Source organism: Camelina sativa, chromosome 5 (genome assembly GCF_030686135.1).
Source record: "Camelina sativa cultivar CO46 ecotype springtype chromosome 5, ASM3068613v1".
Taxonomy (NCBI): domain Eukaryota; kingdom Viridiplantae; phylum Streptophyta; class Magnoliopsida; order Brassicales; family Brassicaceae; genus Camelina; species Camelina sativa.
Window position 1 is genome coordinate 4,127,250 of NC_141884.1, and position 14,917 is coordinate 4,142,166.

Below are 14,917 nucleotides of genomic sequence, written 5' to 3' on the forward strand. Positions count from 1 at the left end.
CATGCAAATTTTATTATATATTTAATCATCTGTAATCATTATTGATGCAATCTTTTTTATTATTGGTTGAATCTTTTTTATTTAAATATATATTATACTTTTTAAAAGAAAAATAAATTATCTTAATATGTGTCTTACCTCAAACATCATATATTTTGAAACGGAGGGAGTAATATAGATTTACAAACATACTGTATTTAGTACATTGGCACATTGCTACAATGCTTAGCTTCTTCTTTATGGACGTCGGCTTTTAACTAAAGTTCTTTGTAACATTTCGTCCTAATTGACCAAACCGAAATAACCAAACCTATGCAGCCGAAATTTTCAATTTGATTTCGGTTACAAAAACAAACCAACTGGCAACCGGTTATCGGTTATTACTGTAACTGTATTAGATTTAAAGGACAGACCCATTAAAAGCCCACTAAGTAAAGCCCAAAGCAAACAAAATCCGAACCCGCTCTTACATCCCAACCAATTCGACGAAAATTTAGCCTTGTCGGAATAAAAATCGTTTGTTATTTCGTTCGCTCGCTTCTCTAAATCTCCCTCCTCCGATCTGCTGGGGCGTACGTGGCTTCCTCAATGGCGGCACGATCCTTTTGGAGAACCCGTACGAAGCTTCTCGTTGTCGGTACCGCCTTATGCGGTGGTTCCGGTGCTGCCTTCGTTGCTTCCTCCGAAGACCCATCAACCACGCTCAAGCTTTGCACCTCCATCCCCGTCCGTCTCTACCGCAATACCGTAACCGCCGCCTCTATAGCTTTTGGTACGGCCAAAAACCAAAAAAAGCAATTAAAGGATAATACTTTACATGATTTGTTTTGCTGCAATGCCTAAAAAATATCACCTTTTTTGTTTTTTCAATTGATTTTGATTTGTGCTTTTTGATTAGCTTGGTGGTGAGATTAGAAAGCTTTAGGCTTGTAGAAGCAAACGTTAAATACGTTTTGTCTATGGCGTTTGGCTGATATTTACATTTGATTTAGTCGATGTATGAACGTTATGTTTTGTGGTTTGTGTTGTTTAGATTATGAATACTCATTGTTGGGTTTGGCTGAGGGAAGTAATGAGAGGGCTAAGGTCAAACATGAAGTCCACCTGAGGTCAGCTCAAAAGCTTCAAGAGCTTTGTTTTAAAAATGGAGGAATCTATATCAAGCTTGGCCAGCATATAGGACAACTAGTATGTTAAGCTAATCTTCTTTCTCTATTGCCATTGAAATGTCTGAAGTTTAGAAATTATTATGTTATATGTTAAGAAAACCAATGGGTTTTACGGTTTCTTGTTTCAAGGAATATCTTGTGCCTGAAGAGTATGTTCGTACTATGAGGGAGTCCATGTTGAACAAATGTCCGGTTTCATCGTATGAGCAAGTATGTGAGGTTTTCAAGAAAGAAGTTGGAGAGATGCCGGACGAAGTATGTGCTTTTTTTACATACCTATTCTTCATGTATTGAACCAGAGTTTTAATGGTTTAGCTATGACTGCATCTCTCTTGGCTTTTCAATTTGGCTATCGTATTTGATCTGCAGGTGTTTGCTGAGTTTGACCCTGTTCCTATTGCAAGTGCTTCTCTTGCTCAAGTTCATGTTGCTCGGACCCATGATGGAAAAAAAGTTGCTGTCAAGGTACTTCTGTTTACTTATACTATTGCGGAAGGGAAAGTTTTTTTGCAAATACGTAATCAAAGAGCAAATACTAAAAAAGTTGCTCTTGAATCTTTTTCGGCAGGTTCAACATGCGCACATGACAGACACTGCAGCTGCTGACACTGCGGCTGTGGGAGTTTTAGTGAATACCTTGCACCGGATATTCCCATCATTTGACTATAGGTGCAGCCACTTTCTCATTTTCTGTGTACAATTCATATAGTGTGAGGCTCTTGCAGTTAGCTAATACTGGCTCATGTATGCAGGTGGTTGTTAGACGAAATGAGTGAAAGCTTACCAAAGGTTGGTGTCTTTAGCTGATTCATAAGTCATAGCATATACGTTGTTTTCTTTGATAGGTTTGTAGAGTCTTGTATATGTTTATCTGTATATTATATTCATTTGTCGGCTAACGGCTTGCATCTTTTTCGATTAATATCTGAGGGACTTTAATGGTTTCTATTCTGAAGCATTTTTGCATGGTCTTTATTGAGTTTTTGCTGTCACTCGTTTGATATTTATGTGCTCTTTTTTTTATTAATGTAAATTTCATCAGGAACTAGATTTTATGGTCGAGGCAAAAAACAGTGAGAAATGTCTGGATAATTTTAGGAAGCTGTCTCCCCATATTGCAGAGTATGTTTATGCGCCAACGATCTATTGGAATTTGAGTACCTCTAAGTTGTTGACAATGGAGTTCATGGATGGTGCTCAAGTGAACGATGTGGCTAAGATCAGAAAACTTGGAATGCAGCCATATGAAGTATCAAAGCTGGTAAGCTGTTTCATCTTTGATCTTTAAGATATCATGCATTTCTTGAATTCAGTTAAATAACACCCAGTTGAAAAGAAAATAGTAATTGCCGTTCAAGTAAGAGTTTGGTAGTTTCAAACTTTGATTTGCTTTAAAATCTTTTTTTGTTGCAGGTGAGTCAAGCTTTTGCAGAAATGATGTTTAAACATGGGTTTGTGCATTGTGACCCACACGCTGCCAATTTGATTGTTCGTCCAGATCCTTCTGGTAAAAGGAACTTATATGGCAAGAGAAAACCACAGTTAGTGCTTCTTGACCATGGCTTGTACAAGGAACTTGACTTCAACACAAGATTCAACTATGCTTCACTATGGAAAGCATTGGTCTTTTCAGATGCTAAAGCCATCAAAGAACACAGCACAAAGTTAGGCGCTGGAGATGATCTCTATGTGCTATTCGCTGGGATTCTTACAATGAGACCATGGAAACAAGTCATCGACACATCAGTGGATCATTTAGTCATCAAAGGCAGCAAAGAAGATGTATCAGAGCTGCAGATGTACGCATCACAGTACTTCTCCGAAATCTCAGAGCTTCTCAGGAGATTGCCACGAGTGATCCTCCTGATGCTGAAAACAAACGACTGTCTCAGGTCGGTTAACAATGAACTAATGCAAGGATCGTCTCTGGAGTCGTTCTTGATCATAGGGAAAGTATCTTCCCAAGCGGTTTTAGAGGCCAAAAGATCTGAAAAAAAATCGTTGATGAAATGGCTTAAGGTATGGCTTGAAGGATTCTCAGTTGAAGCTAGGCTTTGGGTGATGCAATTTGCTCTTTGGCTCTTACAAGTCAGAAAATCCTTAACCCTATAATATAATCTCACAAATTTGATTAAAAGCGCTGCCTGCAGCCAAATTCATATTACACATGTAACACATCTCTCTCACTATTCTTTGGTAAGTGGGGTTCAAGATTATAACATTTATCATTCTTTGTATACATTTACACAGGCTGTTGTTATGTACACCAACAATAAATCAACTTTTCTATACATAATATGATGAGATTTGTATAATTTGTGTTTCATATTATAAATTTCTGTTGGGACATTTTTAAAATCAAATTGAACCGAGAATTGGTTACGTGCGGTTTGGTTCGGTTGGGGATTTGGTTAAGTCGAGAAAACCTTAATTATATTATTATATAAATGCAGTGGTCAGCCACCATCTTTGTCTTTTCGACACTCTCGAGTCTGTCTCTCTCTCATCTCTTGTCTTGTCTCCACCGCACTATTACATCCCCGCCGATCAGTAATAACATTTTCTCCGGTAAAGTCTCTATCTTTCTTCGTCTAATCAGTTCGATTTGTGACCTTAGGAGAGAAATTGAGTACCTTTTTCGATTGATGGGTCTTGGTTTTTTACGATATGTAAATCGATTGGGGGGGGGGGGTTAAAATTGAAAAAGCTGTGATTTTTTTTTGTTGGTCTGATTATTAGATGGAAGAGATTGATGCAGTTCCAAAACCAGTTGTTGTTGACCCTCCATTATACGAAGAAGAAGCTGCTGCTGCTGCTCCTCCTTCGGCTACTCAGCGCCGGCTGGTGGTGAACGCCGCCGGTGAAGAGAACCATCTCATTCAGAGGATTCAGAGAGCTCTTGTTGAACTGCGTGAGTTGAGGAATCAGTTTAATGCCATTCTTAGGGAACTAGAACTCCAAGGTTTGTGTCTTTCTTCTTATTTTTCTCTGTTTGTTTTGTTTTATTTCAATTTCAAGAATTTTTTATGGTAATGCAGTAGGAGAAGACGAAGATCAAGCGGAGTCATCAGTGGAGGATCCAGAAGACTCTGATGATTCTTAGTATTGTGTGTATTAATTAGACTTTGTTTTTGTTTCTTTCTCATTAGTAATCTATTCTACATCATGTTTCTGTCTCTTCTCTGCCCTCGTGTGATTTAAAATCAGCTTTGTGTCACTTTTCAAATCATCAAAGCTAACAGCGTACCAGATGAACCAAGTACCAAATTGAAAGTACAAAGAGAAACTACACTCTAGATTTAATAAAGGTTAGGAACCATACATTCTAGAGAACATGCTATGCTGTTGCCTCTCTTAAATATTTTACCTTGACAACGTTTCTTGCAAGAATCGCATAATGGTCGAGAGATTTTACATTTGCCAAGAATTTGAATCTTCCCCCAATAGTCATAATATTGACCGAGCTTCATATATGGGTCTTCTCCGATTAAGCATTCAATATGAAAAGTGGTGAAGCACTCATTGCACCAGTAGAACACCTTTGTGCTTGTATCTTTTAGATTGCGTTCGCACACCTCACACCAATCTTTCTCACTTACTTCTTCATCACATGAAACTGTGAGAAAGTGTTTGTCGTGCTTATACCTTGCTTTGTATGGTAAAGTAGCACACTTGAAACAAACAACAAAACTGCATTTGATGCAATTTAGTTGTTTTTCACATGTTCTTTTGCATACGTGACATATGAGGTTTACTACTTCTTGGTCTAAAGCTAGGAACAAGGGATCTTCATGACCTTTGTAATCAAACGGCTCAACAATTGAAGCACATCTTACATCTAGATTGAAGGTGCATCCCTCTGTCCGACACTCATAGACAAAGCCACCACATTTACAATCACAAGCATTGCATGTGAAATAACATATACTATGTTCACTGGACTCTTTCAATGTAAGTGGATGAGGATGTAATGCATGTTGAATTCTACGAGGAGCCTTAGCACATTTTTCATGGAGGATGAACTCACACTCCATACAAACATAGAAGTTACCTTCATAAATAGGAAGGACACATGCTTGACAAACCTTATTTTCGTCATAAAGTAGGCTGACTTCAAGCCGAAGATGATGCTCATGAAGAAAATAAAGTATCACTCCTTTCGATATCACATTGAATGACCCAACATCTTGTGTTATATCGCCTTCTTCTGGTACACCTTCGAGCTCCTTTCCATCCCACACATTCTTCCCAGTAGCACATATTGGATGAACAACATAATCACTACACTTGTCATGACAAGTATATGCACCATAATCACCGTTAATTCTTAGACGACAAACTCCACAAAACCATTCTCTGAATGGAGCAGAAGGAATGTAGGAGATACGATGCTGGTGACGTGATATCTTGATGACGTTTGGGAAACTCATACAATCAATATGAGCTACAAAGTTGCATCTGAGACAAACGTAGGTGGGATAAATTTTTCTCAACAAACCACAAACGTTACAAGTTAAAGAAGTTTGTCTGGAGAAAAATGTGAGAGGATGGACATGTTTTTTTTGGTAGGTCTATAAGAAAGGGTATTGGATTCATCGCGCATGTTGGATGCATAAAAGCCTGACATATGGTACAATGATAAACCATATATTTTGCTCTTTTTCCGCAACATAAACACTCAATATTGCGAGCTTGAGGATGATGAAAGGAAAGTTGGAGAGAATGTTTAAGATGGTAAGGATTTTTGATTTTAAGTGACTGTGCCGAAATTTGAACCATGGCATCTGTAACACCCACCGCTAACATCAAATTCTTTATTATTGCACCAAAACAAAAGCATTACATGATGATCATCAGAATCCGTTGTTGTATGAAAGATGTACTCAGGGGAAGAATTGAGTGGAAAAGTTGCTGAAAAATGGACCACGGTTTTTCTACATCGTATCTTAGGGCATAAGAAAAGAGGCTGAAGAAGAAGGTCATGGGAAGAGGTTAGGGTCTGTGTTTGGGGTATGGGACAATATTTTGGGTGATGGTATACCAGAAATAGTTTACTATCTTTTTCCACCTCATGAAAGCCACCGCTAGAATCCATGATTGTGTTAAAAAAATATATTACACATGGATGCTGAGTTGTTAAAAGTGTGCTTCTACTTTATTTAGACTACTAGATCCTTAACGTGAAAACATGATGGTTGTTCTATTCTTTGTAGTGCAATAATGTTCTTCTTTACATGCAACTAAAGAATCAACTTTTCTTTGCATATAGTTTTTGTCATTTCTGAAATTTCTTGACTTCAAGATTCTATGGGCTCCGGTCAATCTTTGTCTTTGTCTTGATCAGTTTGCTTGTGTGTTCCATTAAATCTCTAACAAATCTTATAGAAAGTATGTGCTTGAAGATCAAGTTAAGTGTATCTTGTCGTGGTTTTAGAATATGTAAGCATTCTCTCTTAGTGAATTACTAATTACATGGCATGATGAAAGTGGAAATATTATTGAAACATTTATAAACAAAATAATATGACAACCACAACAACAACTGAAAATTCTTCTTTTTCCCCCTTGTCCAGTCGTTTTTTTTTTATAGCCTATTTTCTAGGTTTTCTATCGCTGACATCGCTGGATTTTCTAGTGGTTGATTTTCAGTCGCAAGTGTGGCACGACGACTCTAAACTTCTTCTCTCTTACCTGAAAACAGTCGTTGGTTTCAGATTTATTTCAGGTCTGAGTTAAAAAAACAGTTATTTTTTATGTCGTTGGATTAGATCGCTAGCGACCTGCAAAAGAACAATGCCTATATCTATAAATCCCAATACTTGTATTTATATTAATTAGAGTTAAGATATTATATTATGTCAAGAGATTCCAAGATAGAGTATAATATAATATGACACTAGCTAATATTTTTAAAAAGTTATGTTTCTCATTTTTCAAATATTTCTTTCCACTCTAAATCATATATATATATATAAAAGTAAGGTTTCACTCTTCTTACCCAAATACACGACACACTTAGCATTTCTTTATAAATCAAAATTATTAGATTTTCACCCGCGGTACACCGCAAGACTAAATTATAAATTATTGTATTTTAAATCATAATTTTTAATTTATTTACTTTTCAAATTCTCAATTAATTAACTTTTATCTAATTAATTTATAATTTTGTTTAGAATTTTTTTTTCTTCTTTTTACGTTTTATACATTTTATAACCTAATTACACTAAATTTGTTATTAGATAGAATATAAAATTTTAAAACACTTAGTTTTGTTTTCTATAATTAAACAGAGGTATATGAATATATGATATGTTAGTGTATATATTTTTTTTTTTGTCAACCATTGTGCCACAACTGGCCGGCCCATTAACCAAATTCCTACATTCGTAGGAGCTGGGACTCGATCCCGGGTGTGATGGTGCCTTCTACAAATGGACTTACCTCCTGCCATATGAATATATGGTATGTTAGTGTATATTTTTATGTGTATACAATTTTTTTTTTTTGGAATATTAAGAATGTGTTGTAGTATGTGTAATATTTTGTAGTTCATATATTAAATAATTTATAAGTTAAGTTTCCAAACTATTACTACAAATCTATAGTATATGAAATAAACTAATAGTTTTAGTGTTGGTTCTATAGTCCAAACCCGCCATGCTAGGCGGATCACGTAACATGTTCAAAAAATTTTAATCTGCAAAAACTCATTATACAAAACCCGTGAAAGTAAAATATAATATGTGAGGCTAAAATTCACTTATTATCAAATCAGTTTTTCAAATATTTATTAAAGAACAATAGCTCTTCACTCACCTCCTTATAAAATAAGGAAATAAAATATGTATACATTTACAATTATGTTTGTTACCTTTTATAACACTTAGTTTCTATAAAAAAAATTGAATATAAATAGAGTTAATTTTGTTTATTAAATTAACTATTTAATATCAATGGCATACATGTAAATAAGTGACAATTTCAGGATTTATTTTATAAATGTCTCCAAAAATGTATATATAGATAGAATTTATTTTTTAATTAAGTCATAATTAAAATTATATGTAACTCCACATTAAATCATGTGTAATTCCTAGCCAATACTTTTTGAAACTTCATTCTCCCACTAAAATATAGTAACTATTTGATTAAAATTATATTATATTGTCCATAATTCATAAATTGATTGGTACATAATTAAAGCATATAAGTCAAAAAAGATTATACAATAGAATACAAATAGACTAAGCATGATCGTCAAAGAGAAACTACAGTTTTATTTATTTTATCTTTTTGAGAAACAATAATTTTTTTTTTTAACATTTGGTCCACAACAGATCCACCCATTAGGCAGACCCCTAAAATCGAAATTTATACAAATTTTCAAACAAATTTTCCATACAGTAATATGAACATGCTATACGACGGCTGTCTAAAGCATATATTCTCCCTAGACAACGGTTCTTGCAAGAATGACATAATGGTCGAGAAGTATTACATTTGGGAAGAATTTGTATCCACGCTCCCTTCATATAGAAATATTGACCAGGCTTCATATTTGGGTTTCCACCGAGTAAGCATTCAATATGACAAGTTGTGAAACACTCGTTGCACCAGTAGAATACTTCTGAATATGTATCTTTTAGATTAAGTTCGCATATTTCACACCATTCTTTCGCACGTACTTCTTCACCACATGAAATTGTGAGAAAGTGTGGGTCATGTTTATACCTTGCTTTGTATGGTAAGGTTGCGCACTTGAAACATAAAATAAAATTGCATTTGATGCAATTTAATGGTTTTAGACATTCTGTTTTGCATACGTGGCACATGGGTTTTATTTCAGGGTCTAAAGCTAAGAACAAGGGATGTTCATGACCTTCGTATTTATAAGGCTCAGAAATTAGAGCGCACCGTACATCTAGCTTGAACGACGACCACATGCCTAGCTCGTATTTACACACATAGGCAAATCCAAGAGAAAGACAACCACAAGCGATGCAACTGTAAGTATATCTCTCATTTAAGCTTCTCTCATCAACCTCCAAATGTAGTGGATGAGGATGTAACGGATGTTGGATTCTACGGGGAGCCTTAGCACATGTTTCATGGAGGATGTACTCACGCGCCATACTAACATAGAAGTTACCTTCATAGATAGGAAGGCTACACGCTTGACAAAGCATGTTTTCGTCATAAACTTTGCTGACCTCAAGTTGGAGATAACGCTTATGAAGAAAATGAAGTATCTTTCCTTCAGATATCACCTCGAACGGTCCATCATCTTGTGTTATATCGTCTTCTTCTGGTACACCTTGCAGTTCTTTTCCATCCCACACATTCTTCTCTATAGCACATATTGGATGAACAACATAATCGCTACATTTGTCACAAGTATATGCACCATAATCACCGTTAGCACTTTGACGACAAACGCCACAAACCCTTTCTCTGGATGGAAGAGAAAACGTGAAAGAGATACGATGTTGGTGACGAGATATCTTGATGACGTGTGGGAAATTCATACAATCATTATGAGCTACAAAGTTACATCTGAAACAAACGTAGGTGGGATAAATTTTTCTCAACAAACCACAAACGTTACAATTTAAGGAAGTTTGTCTAGGGAAAAAAGTGAGAGGGTGGGCATGTTTTTTAGGTGGGTCTATAACAAAGGGTATTGGTTTCATCGCACATGTTGGATGCATAAAAACCTGACATATGGTGCAATGATAAAGGAGATAGCATGCACTTCTTCTACAATAGGAACACTCATTATCACGAAGTTGAGATCTATAATGGGAAAGTTGGAGAGGATGCTTAGGATGGTAAGGATGTTTGATTTGAAGTGGAGACTGAACACATTCTTTGTGGAAAGTTTGATTACAGTGTTCACAAAAGTAATAGTCTGTGCCAAAATTTGAATTATCGCATACGAAGCACCCACCACTGCTTTCAAAAGTTTTATTATTGCACCAAAACAAAGGCATTACATGATGATCACCAGAATCCCTTGTGTACTCGGGGGACGCATTGGGCAGATGAAAGGTTGAATAGATAGTAGACGGTGCGTGTTTCCTCAATCGTATGTGAGGACATAAGAAAAGAGGTTGAAGAGAAGGGTCAGCGGAGGAGGTTACAGTAAGTGTTTGGGGTATAGGAGAATACTTGGGGTGATGGTATACCAAAACTAGTTTACCATCCTTTTCCACCTCATGAAATGCACCGATAGAATCCATGTCACACTCTTTTAGTCTTTCTTTATTGTATTTTGTTAAAGACTCTTTTAAAAGTTTATTTTTATTGTATACAGGATATCAAGTTGTTAACATTTTTCCACTATAAATATACGAAATTTTGATTCCAAAAGTGTTCATCTAGTTCTGATTATTAGATTCTTAACGTGAAAACATGGTGGATTTTTGTTCTTTTCTTTGTAGTTTGTCATAATGTTCGACTTCCGCATACAATTTCATTCATTTCTTAATTTTTATGACTTCAAGATTCTATATTCGTGATCAATTATTGATCCAATTGACTAGCAGAAAATAAATTGAGACTTGATGAACTCAATCAATTAAAGAAACACTAGGGAAAATAAGAAGGTTTGATATGGAAAGTAGAACATTGTTACAGTATGGCCAAGTAGTTTGTAACTTTGACATTGACGATATATACTTATTGAAGAAGGGGTTAGCAACATCTTCTCAACTAAATTTCCTTGAGCCTTCCTCTTCTCTTCTCTTCTCCGATCACATCAAAGCTTTATTTCTTTACTTTCCAGTTTATTCCGGTTTTGTTTCATAAAGCATTAAGTGGAGTTACTATTGATCCAAGTGCTGAGACAAAACTGTGTCACTGTTCTTTCTCACTGCTGGAGCTAATTCTAATGGATAAAAATTTGTCTTGTGGTTTAGAGTTCTTTTTTTTTTTTTTTTCCTTTGTGTTAATGTTTTCCTGCAGCTTAACGAGGCGCTAACGTGGAATTCCCCTTTTGGCATGCTCATGAGTTGCATTTGAGACAAGCTATATCCATTAGCCTTCCTCCTTTTCTCGACCAAAAGTAAGAAAGCTCACTGTGATGTTTGGATTGGATTAAAGTATTCAAGTACTCATAGTGAAAATTTTGATTAGTTAGCTTTGTTAATTTGATTTTTTCTTTCTTTGTGTTTATTTGGCTCTGTGGGATTTGAAAGTTCAGATAACTGATGTGAAAAAAAAGTAAGGAAACTAATTGAATAATAGACGTCCCTAAACTGTTCTTGTTTCTCAGCATCATATCATCTTTGATGATTCGAGTTGTTTGTGCATCGCCATTGTCATGATGTTAAGAATCATTTATTTTAGGCAAACCATTAGCTTAATCATGTGTCACTAAAGGGTGATTGTTATCGTATAACTCTCAAGATGATGTAACAACATAAATCAGGATTGATGCATATAACAAATTGTGATATTTATCGATATGGATTGAAACTAAAACCTAACCATGTGGCCATTCGTGTTCTTGAATGGCTCTTGACAAGATTTGGCTATCGGAATTTGTTCGTTTTGTTATAAGGGAATAAATTACTAGAGAGAAGCGATGAGAACTGAGAAGGGTAGGACCAAAAAGTGCAATATAGTGGTGTTCTTCGTAATGGAAGAACAAAGTAGGGAGGAGAATCGTGTGATTTCACTGTGGTGCTTTTGAATTTTGATTTTGAGTTAGTGCCCAGGTTCCGGGAACCAAATTCTTATCTTAGTACATAAAAATATCTTGCGAATTATATTATAATCTCCATAAAATAATCGAATGAACTAATAAAAAGTTTCTTAGAAATTCTTGTTGCTTGTTGATTTGTTGTTCTCTAAAGAACACTCTAGTTAATAATACAACTCTGTTTAACGTCCTATAAGAGCTAAATTTGGGATTTTAGATATTTTTGTCAGCTAATAACAAAAGATCTATAACGAATAAAAACTCTAAAAAGTGATTATAATAACGCTGACCAAATCAAAAGGCAAATTTAGATATGAAAACATGAGATGATCATGCGTGTGGGAGAATTTGGTTCTGCACGGTGGCAAGTCGTACACCATATACCCTTTTTCCCTATTTTATTCAATCAACCATAAAGGTTATTACTAATAAATATCTCGAGATATTTCTGCACTAGAGAATCACAAGATCCTTATCTCTCTCTCTCTCCATTGTGTTTTTAATCTATAAAAAAATCCAAGAAAAAAGTGCATGAAAAGCTCTGTACTTTATGCCTCTCTCACCCAATCACTTCACAACTTCAACAATAATCCAACCTTCCCTTCACGAGCGTGTTCATTGACATCAGATAGATACGTCTACGGTGATACACACGCTCTTGTTACTCGTGTGGTGTTGAGACAGAACCTTACTCACCCTATATAGCCTAGGTGTCCCAATTTTATCAGAAGATATTTACTATAAATATCTGATTTCTCTCACACTGCGAAAATCCAAAACATAAAAACAAAAAAAAAAACAAAATTATTATGAAGAGGAACGGCGATACGAAACGGCGGAGGAACGTGGCGGAGGAAGCAGAGCATGGAGGAGAAGATCCGGCGATGTGGGAGAATCTTGACCGGAATTTCAGACAAGTGCAATCAGTTTTGGACAGAAACAGATCACTCATCCAACAAGTCAACGACAATCACCAATCCAGGATGGCTGATAACATGTCGAAGAACGTTGCTTTGATTCAAGAACTCAACGGAAACATCTCTAAGGTTGTCAACATGTACTCTGATCTCAACACTAGTTTTGCTTCGGGGTTTGGAAAGAACGGCCACGACGGTGGTGGCGCTGCCGGAACCAGAGCTTGATGAAACCCGGAATCCTATTGTTTTCTTCTTAGTTGGACCGGCCGGTTTGAGAATTTTGAATCGGTCCGGTTCTAGCTATGATAAAAAAGTTATTATATATCTTAGTTTTTATTGCAATGATTGTCGTTAGAATAATCCGTGTGGGAGCAAACCCATCTATTGGGTTATTTTAATTATGGTTTCGAGTCTTTTTCAATGTGTCTCTACTGCAATTTCTCTAATGATAATAATAAGAATTAGATTGCTTATCTTTTTTCTGGTTTGATTCCATTTTGAGACTTTTCTCATGTGGCCTCGATAGCAACGAATGCTTGTGTTCAGATAGTTGCAACTTGGAGTAAGTAATTTCGTCACCTAGTGATGCAATTTGGTATAACATGTATATTGATGATAATGGTTTAAGAACTATTGTTTTCTATTGGCCGTGTGTCAAAAGTGTTTACACGCTGTGACAATACTCATACCCCCTGAAAGAGCAAGCAGAAACTGCAATAAATTATAACAGAGGTCATTATTTAAAATTTAGGAAAACTATTCAAGATTCACTAACAATTAGGGGTGGACATGGAATGGTCTTAAGAAGACTAAAGACCATTTTTACTTTAATTCGAATTCGAATCCGGTACAAACATATAACTGAAGTTAATCAATAAGTGCAATCATGTAATAGAGGGGAAAAGGGGCATAAGCATGTCAAACATAGAAGACTAAACCTAAGTTCCTTTCTATTAGAATGATAAGTCTAGCTAGTGCATCAAATAAGTAACCTCTATTCTAGTATTCTTCCCCCATCACCTTTTTCTGCTTGGGATCTCAGTTTTTGCCATAAGATTAAATAAATACTCAGATCATCATAAAGTAATCAAGTTCTCCCTCTCTTTCTCTCTGAGTGTATATATATAGATAATTTATGTTTGATAGGTTGGAGATCTAGCCAAAATCAAGCGGTTTCTTGTCGGTTTTTATGTTCAGTTTTATTTCCCATAGTGGGCAGAAAAACCAAAACAACAAGCAAGCATGTTATGTCGTGGTGGACACAAAATGTGTTTGATCATAAACATCAATTGATTGCATTATTGTTTATGTTACTGAAGGATACATTTTAGGGTGAATATGAAGAGGATGATGAATAAGTTTTCGTATTCCATTTTTCATTAGATGTAATTGACAAATTAAAGATTATGTGATTATCCGAATTTTGAGCTAACTTATTTAGTTTCAGAAATACACTAGATAATCAAATCTAGGGGTTTTCGATGTTGACATAATACTTCATTTATTACAGACTCTGTACCACCTTGACATCTACTGGCTATGCCTTCTCCAGATATTTTGTTTTTTTTTTGGAACATGATGGTGTTCATCGGTTATGTGATGGTGGTGACTATGACATAGTGCATGCCCTCGACCATATAAATCGTCGGAGCAATATCTTGTCCTTTATATTTGTTGTCTTATTGGACCATTGGATTTTGTTTCTTTCATCAAACTAAGTTATGTAAACCATTTTTCTTCATAGAATTCCCTATCTTATATGAGCTTTTTTTTTTTTAAGAAGTTCATATAGAGGCTAATCGTTTGAATTCTAGGGAAAACAAATGACTTCGTCGTATTTTCCAAATTAGCAACATCGACTGTCGATTGTGGCATAACAGTTTTCACCAATGTGTCCGAACCCCATTACAATTCCAAACCCAATAGTATTTTAGTGGAGTATTGAGTTTTTTTTAGTCTATTTAATCAAACTCGTATGGGCTTCCGGCTTCACTAGTATATCTTATTGGATAATTTAAGGTTAATTAAGCAAGTTGTGTTTGTGTATGTCATCGAACTTGTGTGAACATTTGTTTTAGTCATCAAATTGTAATCAATTTCTCGTTAACAAAGTCGAAATTTTCCAT

General features: G+C 35.5%; 5 protein-coding genes across 5 annotated transcripts; 3 read left to right on the forward strand and 2 right to left on the reverse strand.

The window, feature by feature from the left end:
* Nucleotides 1–479: 479 nt before the first annotated feature.
* On the forward strand, nt 480–3,484 carry LOC104785409 (putative ABC1 protein At2g40090). The gene is made up of 8 exons (XM_010510615.2): nt 480–772; nt 1,034–1,188; nt 1,299–1,424; nt 1,539–1,634; nt 1,738–1,838; nt 1,922–1,958; nt 2,212–2,430; nt 2,583–3,484. Exons 1-8 carry the CDS (start codon nt 589–591, stop codon nt 3,279–3,281), a joined length of 1,617 nt encoding a protein of 538 aa, XP_010508917.1. The 5' UTR covers nt 480–588; the 3' UTR covers nt 3,282–3,484.
* A 149-nt stretch (nt 3,485–3,633) lies between these two features.
* LOC104785410 (uncharacterized) lies at nt 3,634–4,347 on the forward strand. The gene is made up of 3 exons (XM_010510616.3): nt 3,634–3,737; nt 3,909–4,131; nt 4,208–4,347. Exons 2-3 carry the CDS (start codon nt 3,909–3,911, stop codon nt 4,270–4,272), a joined length of 288 nt encoding a protein of 95 aa, XP_010508918.1. The 5' UTR covers nt 3,634–3,737; the 3' UTR covers nt 4,273–4,347.
* An 18-nt stretch (nt 4,348–4,365) lies between these two features.
* LOC104788858 (uncharacterized) lies at nt 4,366–6,267 on the reverse strand. Its single transcript, XM_087451998.1, has one exon. The coding sequence runs from the start codon at nt 5,597–5,599 to the stop codon at nt 4,469–4,471; it is 1,131 nt and encodes a 376-aa protein (XP_087308124.1). The 5' UTR covers nt 5,600–6,267; the 3' UTR covers nt 4,366–4,468.
* Nucleotides 6,268–8,423: 2,156 nt separating this feature from the next.
* Nucleotides 8,424–10,485, reverse strand: LOC104785411 (uncharacterized). The gene has a single exon (XM_010510617.2). The coding sequence runs from the start codon at nt 10,409–10,411 to the stop codon at nt 8,531–8,533; it is 1,881 nt and encodes a 626-aa protein (XP_010508919.2). The 5' UTR covers nt 10,412–10,485; the 3' UTR covers nt 8,424–8,530.
* Nucleotides 10,486–12,451: 1,966 nt separating this feature from the next.
* LOC104785413 (protein EARLY FLOWERING 4) lies at nt 12,452–13,266 on the forward strand. Its single transcript, XM_010510618.3, has one exon. The coding sequence runs from the start codon at nt 12,684–12,686 to the stop codon at nt 13,014–13,016; it is 333 nt and encodes a 110-aa protein (XP_010508920.2). The 5' UTR covers nt 12,452–12,683; the 3' UTR covers nt 13,017–13,266.
* Nucleotides 13,267–14,917: the final 1,651 nt, after the last annotated feature.